Source organism: Orbilia oligospora, assembly GCF_000225545.1.
Source record: "Orbilia oligospora ATCC 24927 unplaced genomic scaffold scaffold00054, whole genome shotgun sequence".
In the NCBI taxonomy this organism is placed as follows: Eukaryota; Fungi; Ascomycota; class Orbiliomycetes; order Orbiliales; family Orbiliaceae; genus Orbilia; species Orbilia oligospora.
In genome coordinates, this window is record NW_011645611.1 from 2,468,398 (window position 1) to 2,481,772 (window position 13,375).

At 45.5% G+C, this 13,375-nt stretch overlaps 6 protein-coding genes across 6 annotated transcripts; 1 reads left to right on the forward strand and 5 right to left on the reverse strand.

The window, feature by feature from the left end:
- Positions 1 to 684: 684 nt before the first annotated feature.
- On the forward strand, positions 685 to 2,290 carry AOL_s00054g744 (uncharacterized protein; the record flags this gene model as incomplete). The annotated part of the gene is made up of 4 exons (XM_011122060.1): positions 685 to 729; positions 869 to 985; positions 1,039 to 1,644; positions 1,706 to 2,290. 4 exons carry the CDS (start codon positions 685 to 687, stop codon positions 2,288 to 2,290), a joined length of 1,353 nt encoding a protein of 450 aa, XP_011120362.1.
- Positions 2,291 to 2,455: 165 nt separating this feature from the next.
- Positions 2,456 to 3,612, reverse strand: AOL_s00054g745 (uncharacterized protein; the record flags this gene model as incomplete). The annotated part of the gene is made up of 2 exons (XM_011122061.1): positions 2,456 to 3,478; positions 3,550 to 3,612. The coding sequence occupies 2 exons, from the start codon at positions 3,610 to 3,612 to the stop codon at positions 2,456 to 2,458; spliced, it is 1,086 nt and encodes a 361-aa protein (XP_011120363.1).
- Positions 3,613 to 4,473: 861 nt separating this feature from the next.
- AOL_s00054g746 (uncharacterized protein) lies at positions 4,474 to 5,503 on the reverse strand (the record flags this gene model as incomplete). The annotated part of the gene is made up of 4 exons (XM_011122062.1): positions 4,474 to 4,512; positions 4,583 to 4,831; positions 4,907 to 5,242; positions 5,333 to 5,503. 4 exons carry the CDS (start codon positions 5,501 to 5,503, stop codon positions 4,474 to 4,476), a joined length of 795 nt encoding a protein of 264 aa, XP_011120364.1.
- A 1,154-nt stretch (positions 5,504 to 6,657) lies between these two features.
- AOL_s00054g747 (uncharacterized protein) lies at positions 6,658 to 7,932 on the reverse strand (the record flags this gene model as incomplete). The annotated part of the gene is made up of 1 exon (XM_011122063.1): positions 6,658 to 7,932. The coding sequence occupies one exon, from the start codon at positions 7,930 to 7,932 to the stop codon at positions 6,658 to 6,660; it is 1,275 nt and encodes a 424-aa protein (XP_011120365.1).
- A 965-nt stretch (positions 7,933 to 8,897) lies between these two features.
- On the reverse strand, positions 8,898 to 10,308 carry AOL_s00054g748 (uncharacterized protein; the record flags this gene model as incomplete). Its single annotated transcript, XM_011122064.1, has 3 exons — positions 8,898 to 8,950; positions 9,026 to 10,047; positions 10,148 to 10,308. 3 exons carry the CDS (start codon positions 10,306 to 10,308, stop codon positions 8,898 to 8,900), a joined length of 1,236 nt encoding a protein of 411 aa, XP_011120366.1.
- A 1,628-nt stretch (positions 10,309 to 11,936) lies between these two features.
- On the reverse strand, positions 11,937 to 13,160 carry AOL_s00054g749 (uncharacterized protein; the record flags this gene model as incomplete). Its single annotated transcript, XM_011122065.1, has 2 exons — positions 11,937 to 13,004; positions 13,125 to 13,160. 2 exons carry the CDS (start codon positions 13,158 to 13,160, stop codon positions 11,937 to 11,939), a joined length of 1,104 nt encoding a protein of 367 aa, XP_011120367.1.
- Between the last annotated feature and the right edge of the window lie 215 nt (positions 13,161 to 13,375).

Below are 13,375 nucleotides of genomic sequence, written 5' to 3' on the forward strand. Positions count from 1 at the left end.
TACATAGTCGACCGATACTGATATATTTACGAGACCAAGTTAGCATATAAAGTATTCATGAAATTTAAGCATCTACAAATCGCTGCTGGCGCCGAATTTCCATTCTAGTAGCTAGTAGACTTTAATTCCATATGTGAACTGGCACCCTGGTCTCGGTCTCAAAGCTCCCTTCAGCTAGGCGTATGCATATGCAGGTATCCCCAAAGGTTCACGCGCGCACCAGAGTACAAGTATCCACAAGCTACACAATGCACAGGAATCCTGCCGACTTTAGCCACTTTCTCCATCGCCCTGTGGAGTTTTGATATTCCAGCTCGAAGCTCGGAAAAATAGCGGCTTCATTGGTACTAATTGGTTATTCCGGCTGCAGCTTTAAGTTCATCCACCAATCACCAGCAACTCCGCCTAAAGCTTAGCTTGGGAACTTGCCGAAACAGCTCGCCACACCATGCACCCCTCGTCATACCCCATAGCTGTCCCACTTTTTATCTGGATAAAGTAAATAAATAGCTGAGGAGTCGGATTCTAGGAATATTTAAGCAGATATTACGGACCTCTATTTTTCCCTTTTCTCAAGTTTTATTCTCTTGATCAACTGCAATTGATATTTCGAAAACTCCCCCGAATTAAATCTTAAAAGCATCGAGTAAAAAATTGCAACATCTCCCAACACACATAATCAAAATGGTTACTATCACCGGCTACATCTCCCGCGATGTCCGCTTTCCTGTAAGTGTGGACTAACACCCACTGCCCGCTCGATTGGCTGTCCGGTTTCTGAAACTCTCGAATGGCCAATTGCTAGGTATTTCGGAAGAATGATTGAGTTTTCTTACTACAGATACACTATGGGATACCCTGAGATTAGACCTCGCTGGATAAAACCGGCTCGGATGCTATGAATGCTGCTGGAGATTACTCTGCCGCTTATTGTATTCTTTCGACGGAGACGGATCTTAAGGGACATGGAATGGCGAGTAGCCCTGTACCTTAACTAGTGTACCGGAATATAATTTCTAATTAACGACCGTATTATAGACCTTCACAATTGGTCGTGGAAACGACATCGTCTGCCGCGCAATTGAAGCTTTCGCCGACAGAATAAAAGGCCGAACCCTCGAGTCACTTATCTCAAACATGGGCCAAACCTGGCGCTACCTAGTCAACGACTCCCAATACCGTTGGATCGGACCTGAAAAGGGAGTTACACACCTAGCTCTCGGTGCTGTTGTCAATGCCATCTGGGATCTTTGGGCAAAGTCAGTGGGGAAGCCAGTGTGGAGACTTGTTGCCGACTTTACACCGGAGGAGTATGTGAGGTGTATTGATTTTAGGTATATCACTGATGCTATTACGCCTGAAGAGGCGGTAGCTATGTTGAAGGAGACTGAGGAAGGAAAGGCGGAGAGAATCAAGACTGCGGAGAAGAATAGAGCGGTGCCGGCTTATACTACTTCTGCTGGGTGGCTGGGGTATGGGGAGGAGAAGATGAAGGCTTTGTTGAGAGAAACGATTGCACAGGGTTATAGACATTTCAAGTTGAAGGTTGGAGGAAATCTGGAAGAGGATAAGAGGAGGTTGAGGATTGCTAGAGATGCGATTGGATACGATAAGGGAAATGTCCTGATGGTTGATGCTAACCAGGTATGTTTTTTCTCCCCTTAGCGAGATACAGGATGATCGCTTGGATACTAAGAATCTTTAGATCTGGTCTGTTCCTGAAGCCATCGAATGGATGAAAGAACTCGCCGAGTTTAAGCCATGGTTCATTGAGGAACCAACCTCTCCAGATGATATTCTCGGCCACAAAGCTGTCCGTGATGCTCTCAAGCCCTACGGAATCGGTGTCGCCACCGGCGAAATGGTCCAGAACCGTGTTATCTTCAAACAGCTCCTCCAATCCGGCGCCATTGACGTCTGCCAGATCGATGCTTGCAGAATCGGTGGTGTCAACGAGGTTATGGCTGTTTTACTCATGGCCAAGAAGTTCGGCGTTCCAATTGTTCCACATTCTGGCGGTGTCGGTCTTCCAGAGTACACACAGCATTTGTCGACGATCGACTATGTCGTCGTTTCTGGCAAGTTGTCGGTTCTGGAGTATGTTGACCATCTCCACGAGCATTTCTTCTATCCTTCGGTTATTCAGGATGGATACTACACTACTCCCACGGCGCCTGGGTACTCTGTTGAGATGAAGCCGGAGAGTATGGAGGCCTATGGCTTCCCCAACGGTAGCTGGTGGAAGAGTGACGAGGCTAAAGTTATCACAGAAGTCAAGGAGAAGATCTAGATTGGAATTACTTCCTGAAGTTCAGAGTGTGCATAACCTCATCCTTGTCTAGTAACTAAAAGCATACCCGTATATATTCTAAATCGAGAACAAAAAAAAACCATCCAACTTACCTAGGTTGTTCCAAGAACCTAGAAGCAACCAAGTACTTCTGCGTGTCTACTTCTACTCCTTCAATTTCTTCTGCTCTTCTAAAAATGCAGCATCAGGCGAGTCCCAGGTATAATCCACCCATTCCCCAAGTATATCCCTTACCCCCTTAAACAAAGCTTCGTCAGCCTTGTACCTCTCCTCATCCAACTTCGTATACCCTCTCAAATCCCCATCCCCATCCCCTCCTTCCCTCTTCAAAATCTTCTTCACTGTCTCCACATTCTCATCAATTTCCCCAATACTCCCTCCCCCCAAAATCGTAACCCCAAACCCCTTCTCATCCACCCTCGCAAACTCTCCAACCGCAAACCTCAGCGACAAAGACGCCATACTACTCCCAATCCCCTGGTTCTCAACCCACTCCGCCGCCTCCGCAGCTTTCTCCCTTAACCCCCTAGGCGCCGGATGAAAATCCCCAAGTTCACCTATAGGTGCCCCTCCTCTTCTCAAAAGCCCCATACACAAAGGACTAGCATTAAGCACAACCCCAACCCCACCATCCCCATAAAATCTCCCCAAACTCTCCTTCAAACTCGTATTTTGGATATTCATATGACAATAAGTTTGCACCACATCCACCGCCCTCCCAAACTTCTCTTTAACTTCAACCGCAATATCAGCCAGAACCGCAGGCGGGTACCCGGATATCCCCACATGTCTAATCAACCCTTCCTCCTTCATCTCAAATAACGTCTTAATCGCTCCAAACGCTTCTTCGCGAGATACGAATTCTACATCGTGGGTAAACACCACGTCGAGATAATTTGTTGAAAATCTGTCGAGGGAGCGTAAGACAGATGCACGTATCGCTGGCGGTGAGTAGTCGAATTTATTGGATGTTATACGGCCGCATTTTGTCATTAGAAGAAGACCGGATCGTGGGTAGAGTGTTGTAAGTGCTGGATCGGAGAATGCGGCGCCCAGGAGGATTTCGGATGGGTCGTAGTATGGAGAGGTATCGAAGGCTCGGATGCCGAGTGATAAAGCGTGAAGAATGGTTTCGAGGACGGGTTTGGAAGTTGGATCGGTTACTATCTAGATACCATTTGATCAAATTATTAGTATAGACGAAGAATGTTTTTTTGTGGAGGAAATGGCCTACGAACCTGTCGACTCCAACCCGCACCACCGAGTACCACTCTTCCGGTTTTGTTATTGAATGGATTCATCGTGAACCTTTTCAAGACTTTTAGCAAAACATCGATTTGAAGTTTTTTTTTTAGTAATTGTTTGTAATGTAACTGCGAGCTACATCTCGATCTGAGCTCCTAGCTATATACTAAGCTAGGATACTAGCCCACTAAGCTAACCCGACCCACTTGCGGGGCTAATGTTGTATCCTTTTACCCACTATACCCGGCCGTCGTGTAACTCAAAAGAAAATCCGGAAAAATTAGGCTTCAATGGGCGAGCCGTGGTTCATGTGGAATGCTGGCATAGCGTTCCCTTCGGATGGTATGATACCGATGTCACATTATTGATTACCGCGAGCACCAAAGTGGAGAAATTTAATTCTTGGTTATGGGGTCAATTAATTTTTTTTTTTACTAGAGAAATCTAGCCTATAGGTACTTAGTCAACAAGTTCACTCTATTTTAATCTAGGGTACCATACAGTGGTGTAGTTGTGTACATTGTGCAATTGTGCGATTGTCCGAAGCTAATGAGACGGATCCGGACGTCTCTCAAGCGCAACAATGCACGGGAAGGCCATCGGGGTCATTGCGGGGAAGGTGAGAAAAGAAAGGAAAAGAAAGGACGGAGGCTAAGGTGAAAGAAGAAAGCATGTATCAAAACCGTGGACTTAATAATACATGGGGACTCAAACCCGATTTCATCATATCCTTGTTGCATTTTCTCGTTAAAAAGTGTTGTTGCTTCGATTGGCCTCGACACTAATATAACCGGCATGTTCTAGTTTCGAGACTGATAACCAGCTTCGCGGTATAGTATAAATGGGGTGCTAATCCAAGGGGTCAAACGTATCCTTACATTAATTTCCCTGAAATAGACAGGTAAAAAGAAGGTCTTTCATTCTGGTTGGTGGGTGCGACAGGCAGATGCTTTCGCCTAGTCCGAATTATATTAGAGGTCTATCAGGTGGAGTTCTTGAGAGCCAGCGGATTTGATATAACCCTACCTCGAGCCTTTCAATGCGAGCTTGATAGAGAGCAGCCCTCAGTCCATCGACATATAAACCACAGGCTTTCATATTGGACAAGCTTTCCTCGTTAATGTCGTATCGCTGGCCATTAAGCTCCATGTAGCCACGACGGGCGGCTTCCATGTCGTTGTCTGAAAATAAATTAGCAGTGTCCTGAGTTTTTGGCGGCGAAACCTCTTCGGCTGGGGGGACGAAGCTTCCTCCGTTCGGGGCGTCTAGGGCAGGCTATTCACCAGAATATATCACATGTTGGAACCAGTTGTCAACGTATGAAGACAAAGGTACTGACCCTGGGTTTACAACCCATTCCCTCGACTTTTCAACGACCCATCGATGAAATTCTCCATCACTCATTTTGAATAATTCCTCCCTAGTTGGTTCTTTTTCTGGAGAAGTCAGTGGCGATGGCGTGGGTGGAGGCGGAGTGGCGGTGAGCGGCGAGGGAGTCGGTGCTGGCGGAGTGGACGGAATTGCTTTCCTCCTTACTACCGGCTTAACTACCCCCTCTGTGCTATTCTGTGGCTTACTCTTTATTTTACTCTGGTGTCCCAGATGACGGCGCCTCTTGGTCTTTAGCTTCTCGACCATTTGTAAAAGTTCTTCCTTCCGTATTCCGTCTAGGTCTGGAAGTTCTCCCTGCCATAGGAATAATACACTTAGCACTTATCACCCTATGTTCTAAAATGCCGTAGTATCATCTAAAACTATTATCATTATACTACTCACACTAAAAGACGGCGATTCGCCTGACGGCCCTGGACCTTTTAAACCATGAGGTGTTTGGTTGGGTATCTGAAGGTCTTTCGTATTAACTGTTCTGGGTGGCGGTTCGGCGACAGTTCTCTGAGCTGCTCTGAGCCCGCTGGCCTTAAACACCTTCCGAGCGTTTAAAGCCATAGTGATTTTGCTTGATGCAGATCGAAACGAGTAGATTATATTGTTGATGGATAAGAGGTAAAGAGAGGTCGTAAGGCAGTACTAAGTAAGATCCGAGGTATGTACTAGATAGTACATGTAGCTTAAATTACGCATACAGTTATCGTCATCATGAGAGTTTGACGAATTCGCGAGGGAATATCAATCGAGTGGAAGAGCAGTTATAGTGCGATAGCTGGAGGAGATGATGGTGATATTGCTAATTCAGGATTCTTGGGGCAACTGCAGAAAGGTGGGTTTGTTATATGTCGCAAATTTCAAAGGGCTGCTGGATGATCTTGGTGTGATCTACGACTTATTCCAGTTAAAATACATCGATTTATACAGTTAATCTACAACAGATCTCCAGATCTCCAGATTTAAGGTAGCATAACTCTAAATAAGCTAAATTTGAAATCATGTACTCAATAGCAACTGGGCATCTTCCCTGTCGCTCTGTATAACTAGGAAAAACCACAGGTACCTAGCCTAAGTAGATTTGATAATATTAGGCATACCAATCCCGAGGCTCAAGGAAATCTTGACAAAACATAGTAGCCTGGGGATCGATTGAATGTTGATACTTATGATACTAGTTTTTATTGTTTTAGTGTGTAATAAGCGGATAAACACTATTATATTACGAGTTCTTGCGTGTACTAGGTTGTGGTATCTTTCAATACAGAAAATTAAAAATCCGATTCTTATATAGGATACAGAATAAATTCGGGGAAAATAGATGAAAGTAAGAATCGGGGCAAGAGAAAGCCGGGGTACAAGAAGAAGGAAACCCAGAAAAGAAAGACAGAAAATTAAACGAATATCGAAAGAAGAAAACATTTTTAAGAAAGAATAAAGGCATAGAAGACAAAGAAGTAGAAGTTTCGAATGTTGATCGCCTGTGTCCTGTGAATTGAACATAGTCGGGTAAATAATCAACCAGATGCAACTTATGAAGCATATGCATGTCAGCTGGTTCTTTGTAGTCTCGAGGCCAGTGATTTGTACTTGTATGGTACATATGTACATATACTCACAATAATTTGGCTAAATATTAGTTACAGCTAGACCTTTTAAACCGTCACATCTGCATTGGGAATAAGGCCCATCGTATGTGTACACACGTACCAATATTATCATGATGTCTCCGGGTTAGAGCCATCCGGTGTAATCCGTTGTTCAGCCTCTACAGCATTAATATCGTTGGGGTTGGCAACGGAGGGAACGCGGATAGTGGCTGGGGATTCTTGAATTCCGCTAGTAGATCCACTGCCGGGACGAGTAGTTTCCTCCAAAAGAATGATATCAATATTCCCCTCCCAGCCCTGTGATTGTGGATTGCTAGTGGAAGGGGCTTCTAGAGTTATTTGTGCAAGGTCCTCTGAGAGCCGACGTACTGCGGGGCCGGTATCGATATCATTGCTCCAACTCGATTGATTTGCCTGGTCCTCAGCTGCAGGGTTAGCATCACCGCTCGCCTCATCTCCCGACCACCCTTCTACATAATCAGCTTCAAACCCTTCGACCATCCAATGTGGTTGATCATTTCCTTCACCATCTTCTGGATCTGGTGGTGGTGTCGACGAATTGTGGAGTCTTCCCTCATAGGAATTCATGGGCGTGGTGTTCCCCCAGGCATTGAAGGACTGGCTCCAACTTCTGGGGTCCACGTAAAGGGAATCCTCCGTTTCGTCTTGGAATTCGGATCCGACGCTTTGCCAAATACGCCGACTGGAACTAATTGGATCTATAGCTTCGTAGCCCTCTACCCTTAATTCAGCAAGGAGGCCGACTACTTCATCGAGGGAGATGGTGTAGTAATCATTGGCAGTTATATCTAGTCCCATATCGGATTCGTCATCGCTATCATATAGCTCTATTTGCGGCGTAAATATTCTTTCGCGGTAGACGCTGGTTCTGTATTCCGGCCCTGTCGGTGTAATCATATTTTCTACCTCACTAGGTGGGACGCTTAGCGACCAAGGACCATGCGTATCCCTCCAGAACTCATCACTTGAGAAGGCTCCTTGGCGGTCGAGTATGGATCCAAAAATCTCTGGATGCTCGAGGAAATAATTTGCCATAGGCATTTGTTGCGACCTTACAATTCTAATGAAGTAACCGTGCCCAGGCTCAAATCCGGCTGCGAATGAAGGGGGTCGACTACGTCGACCGGCTTCTCTCGCGAGCCTTCGGAGGTCCCGATAGGTTAGTGTGTCGATGTGATCATTCTCTTGAATTTCTACTTGGCCGGTAAAGAGATTACCGTCATCGTCGTAGACCAGTGGATCCGGGATGTTGAGGTAGATATTTTCAATAATGCTGTCCCGACTTGTTTGAAAGGATTGCGTGTCATCGAAGTAGCTATGCGGGGGACGGGATCCCCAGGCGGTGCGAATTGTTCTAGACATTTTTGTATAGTCTTCTACTGCTACACTCTTGTACAATACGCCCGTAGACGTATTTATATATTCTCCGAAGATGTAAAATGCCGTAGATTGTGGTTTTTGTGATTGAGACCTTTACTAGATTCTAGAACCTTCAAATTCGTGAGAAGCCCAGATCTAGGATGTCGAGTCGGGATATTGACAAGGATGTGTCAGTAAATTAAATTATCAAAGAAAACCTTCCAGTATCGAGCCCGAGCCCGAGCCCGAGCACGGTATCGAAACAAAAGAATGCAGTAGATGAGAGACTTCAAGACTTTCTACTATGGGTAGCGGATTCTCGCAGCGTGGCTTTGCAGATGCAGAGCAGCTGTTCCGGGGATGTGTGGAGGAGGATGCGGAATGAAGGTGCATAGCGTTTTTTTTTTTCCCTCTAGAAGAGGGGAAAGCAGGGAAAGGAAAAATAAAGGTAGCCTAAGATGATCGCCGACACATCAGGCGTGAGTATTCTAAAGTTGGGCCTTGATGTAAGTGCTCAATTGCAAATCTCCTCATGGTTAACTCAGCGTCCTAATTTAGCACTACCACGAGTTGTTGTTGTTGCATTTCTTATCGTGGCATTGTTCCTGTTATCTAATCTAGATCTAGATCTCAACCGGGCTCTTACGTAGCTTACATAACTGTGCATGTGCATGTATCAGCAACTACAATACAACCGCAAATTCTGAATATAAGTGATTTGAATAAAATTATGAATATTAAAGTTATGAGACATGTTATACTAGAGTACTATGTAATTACAGTGATGCTATGCTGCTGGGGAATAAAGTAAAGGAAACAAATTGAATGAACGCCGTATGTTCACCTGCCGCTCTATGATATAGTCATACCCGTGCCCCTTCATACCGGTGTGATTTTTTTTATACATAAACTAAGATCTTGCTCTGGTACCCGTTCTGCTGGTGTGCATTATGCATTCTGCAACTGAATTAATCGAGAAGATGTGGAATATCCTCGACACTAGCTTCACGAATAAGAATTTCTGTGGTGAAGCTGGTTAGTATTATCTTGAATAGAAAGCTTTCCAAAGAGATTACGCAGTAGGGGAAAAACTTACTATGAACAGCAGTCATCAAAGGAAAATCCTTCTCTTTTCCTCTAGCCTTCAAAAACTCATTGACTTCCATAGCTGTCAATGTACCCTGTAGCTTTTGGCCGTTGAGGACCTCTGCTTCAATCTCTTCGATAGGTCTTCCCTGCTCCACAGAGAGCTTGGCACACTTGTGATTTCTGCCCCCAGCACAACTGGTAATCAAGTCGGCAACACCACAGCTCTCCTCTGTAAACGTTTCGCTCTTGCAAGAGTCAAAGAACATCAATCCGAATTTTCGCATCTCTAGAATACCGACTCGCATGATTGCCGCCTTGGCATTATCACCCCAGCCCATACCGTCGACGAAACCGGCACCAATGGCAATAATATTCTTCAAAGCTCCACCTAGTGAGGTTCCGGCGACATCGTGAATCATGCTGACGTGGAAGTAGGGTCTGTGGAATAGATGCTTCCATAGCGAGTGGTCGATAACAGGGAACTCCTCTGGGCATGGAGTTAGGGTTCCTGGTGGATCATAAGCAATGGTTGTTTCACAGAATTTCTCCTCTGCGACTTCGTTTGCGATGTTAGCTCCAGAGAGGGCACCACAGTAGATACCGAGTTTCCTGCCAATGACATCAGAGAACAATGAGATGCCATCGGATGAAACATCAACACCCTTGATACAGGAGACAGCCCTGGCGTATGGTACGATATGGCCGTGGATCTGATCACAGATCTTCGATACGAATTGATGAGGAACGTTGAAGATTAATAGGGAAGCGTCCTTGACGGCGGAGAGGATGGATGGATCGGCGACAATATTGGGAGGGAGAGCAATATTTGGTAGATATTTGACATTTTCATGGAGTTCGTTAATTAGGGAAGATAGTTTTCGGGGTTGAGAGTGTTTTGAAGGATCATAGCCCTTATGCGAGGACGGAAGCTGGTAGTCTTCTTCGAAGACCCACATGCGAACCTCGGATTCAAAGAGGTGAGGATGTGCCGTAGTGTTCTCAGCGAGGATTTTAGCTATTGCCGAACCCCTATGAATTGAAGCCGAAGAGAGTGGCGTGTTGATTAGCTGGTGACTTCTTGCGTAACACAAACCGTAGCAATCTGAACGTTAACTGGAAATGAACTTACCAATTGCCAGAGCCAATGATGGCGACCTTGTGCTTTCTAGTTGGAGCCATTCTTCTTGCTGTCGACGAAGTTGATGAAGATGTTGTTGTTGAGGGAGATGATGCAGATGCAGATATATGTCCAGCTACCCGGGCTAATCTAGCTGCAGCGCGAGAAGACATGTGGGAATCGACAACTGAGCAGGTGAGGCCTTTGAGGGTTTTATATAAAAAAGAGGAATAATAAGAAGCTGAACAGGAACAGGAACAAATAAGAGCTAGTTTTTTCTTCTTTTCCTTTTTTTGAATTATAATTGACAGCAATTGCAAAGGCCAGCGAGGACAAAGAGAGACCGTATGGTATGTATAGTAGTATGCTATGCAATTATCTGACGACACTTCTTTACGTAAACGGCCGTAGCGCAAGCCTGGAACACTGAATTGGGAACTGATGGATAGTCTGAGATAGGTTAAGTAGATGTCTGCAGTGTCTGTACAGTAAAGTCTTTCTTTCTGTTGGTGCGCGACGTAATTGTTGAGGAAAGTCAGGCCTAGTTATAAATTGGTGGGCCGGTCATCCAATGCAGCTTTCACACGACCCTTTTTTATTTTTTTCATTTTTTTCATATTTATTTTTATAAAAATTTCTAGAACCAGCTGCATTGCAGGCTAATGACATAAATTATGCGTATGCCCGGTACCCTGGCTGCGAAATGCAGTGCTACAATCAAATTTTCTGGTACGGGGAAGACTCAACTTTGGCTTGTGAAAGGTACACCCGTTGAGGCTGCGCAAATCAGGCAGGTGCTCACCACCGAGACATGGCTCACATTTCCTACCACAGAAAACACTCCGAGGCCTGGAATGACAAGAAAAAAACCGGCCGAACGTGGGCAAACCGCTGGTTTGGGCTGGATGCATTGCGCGGAGTATCGGTGGGGTCGGATGACCGGCCTTCCCGACTTTTCTTTAGCTAAGGGAATTTCTAGAATGGCATTGCTAATCGCATTGCACTAACATCGTGCGTACCACTCGTGTGCTCGTATTCTAGCTCAGTTCAGTCCAGTCCAGTTCAGTTCAGCTTGCGTGTGGGGGCCGTTTGAATTTAATGCCGGACGTATGGCTCCATATGCCATGCGACCGCTTTTTTTTTTTTAAGATTCTAAGACAGGCATCTGACATTCGCCATACCTATGGATCTTTGTCTCTGTGTCTCGAATCTCGAATCTCCTTTTTTCTTTCTTTCTTTTTTCTGCATAGATATTTGGTACTTTACCTAGCTATCCGTCGGAAGACCATAACCAGGCCGAGGTTCTAGGTAGCTACCGGTAGTGTAAATTAATGGGATGGGATAAGGATAAGGAGATTCGGCGTGCATATATCAAGTACTCATATCGGGTACATTAATTAGCATTCATATCGATCTCGTGACAGCATGATCCTCAAACACTATGTACACATTTAGACCTCGTTCCGACGGCCATGCGATCGAGATCCAAGGGGCATGCCATCAGAAGCGAAAAGCTTGGCCTTTACATAGCATCTCTGGTAGGTACTAGGTAGATAGCCATACGCAACGGATACACTATAATCCTGTCGCCGATGTCGACGCAATAATGGTCCCACTCACGAGGCTACCCCGCCTCCGCTTCCGCTCGCGCGACCGTTATTCATATGATATTATTTTCCCTAGCGGAATACCGTGACCTGAAGTGGTCTTCCTCCGGTCTATTTTCGAGACCCTAGGTTCGTTTTGAGGTAATATACCCCTCCCTCTCCTCCCCGCCTCCAAGCTTCCCACGTTCTACTTATCAGTTTGCAGTTTCATGTGTATTAGCTTTCTCCCCTGTTGGATTGACCTTATCTATCAATCCCATTCCTAAACGATTGCCGAGTATTTTACCTCTTGAGAAGGATCTTTCTTTTGTAACCGCGAATCTCGCTTGGTTTATCTCGTGCCTGTTAAAGAAGTCTTGAGGTGTAAATGTGCAGCTGTCGCCTTTAGATTTGTGAAAATTCCCGTAGCCTATCTGAACAAATAGTTCCGGTTTACAGCCACTGGGTGCCAACCCGTAGAAGTTGAGGAGAACATCAAGCACTTTCCGATTGGCTTCTTTATCCCAGGCATCTGGTACTATAACATTGACGAGGTGCATTTCAGGAGGCACTCTTGGGACGTTCATGACTGTAGCCTTGACAGCGTGTGCAAAGGTCCGGCTAAGCTCTCCAGCAATAATGGATCTCGAGAGCTCAGTAAAGACTTTGTCGACACGCTGGGTGGAGACTGGAACGAACCAAGCTCCGCATGTGTAGTTGTGTTTAACGGCCAAGTCCCTTAATTCTCCAGCAGCAGATTTGAAGACCTTTTCAAGAAGATATCCGCGAGTCGTAACCCCGTCGGTTTCATACGACTGAAGTCGCGTGATGGTGTCGTCGATGACTGCCTTTGCTTTCTCCGCACACGCAAAATTGTCGGGTTTCGACAATGGATAACCGGGGTTTGTATTGTTTCGCTTTACAAAAACCCAGGATCCGGCGATCGACTGATGTGTGGTCGTAGACGGTGGGTATTTTTTCAGAAATTCGTTTAGATGGATTGGATTCGATGGTCCTTCAAAGACTGGAAGGGTAAGACCTTTGATACTAGGTATGTTGAGACCAGTAAGGGCACCAGCCGGTCTGGCAGGCGTTTGATCCACCCTTACAGATCGCATCCTAAGTCCACTGTTATCGCCGCCGCCGCCGCCTGTAGTAAGATCGATTCTGGGCCTTCCTTGGTTGACGGTGGTGATCGTAATTCTTGGAGTGTTTCCAATGGTTTCGACGTTGGATGGAGATGGAGTCTTAGAAAAGTTGGGAGTACCGGTTGATTCATTTCCCTAGAATATTGTAGATGAGTCAATTGATTCTGAAAGATCAATCTCAGATAGTGCCATTGTTTGTGAGGCTACAAACCGATATTTTGAAGTGATAGTTAAAGTGGTCTATGACTAACTCACGCTTTGTGAGATATCGAACCAACGGCCTTCCATCATTTTTGCTAGCAGTCCCAGATGTAGACGACGAGGTGAACCGTATAGATTGAAATCGAAATTTCCGCGGTCGCAAGTGAGTTATCGGAATACGGATAGTCATATTTGCGGGGGAGGGGTATCGAGGTGTACAATAATAGCTTGTTGCGAGGTTGAAGAATGGTGTTGAGACATCTGGAAAATTAAAAGGTTCGCTTGTTCGGATTTGGAGCCCTTCA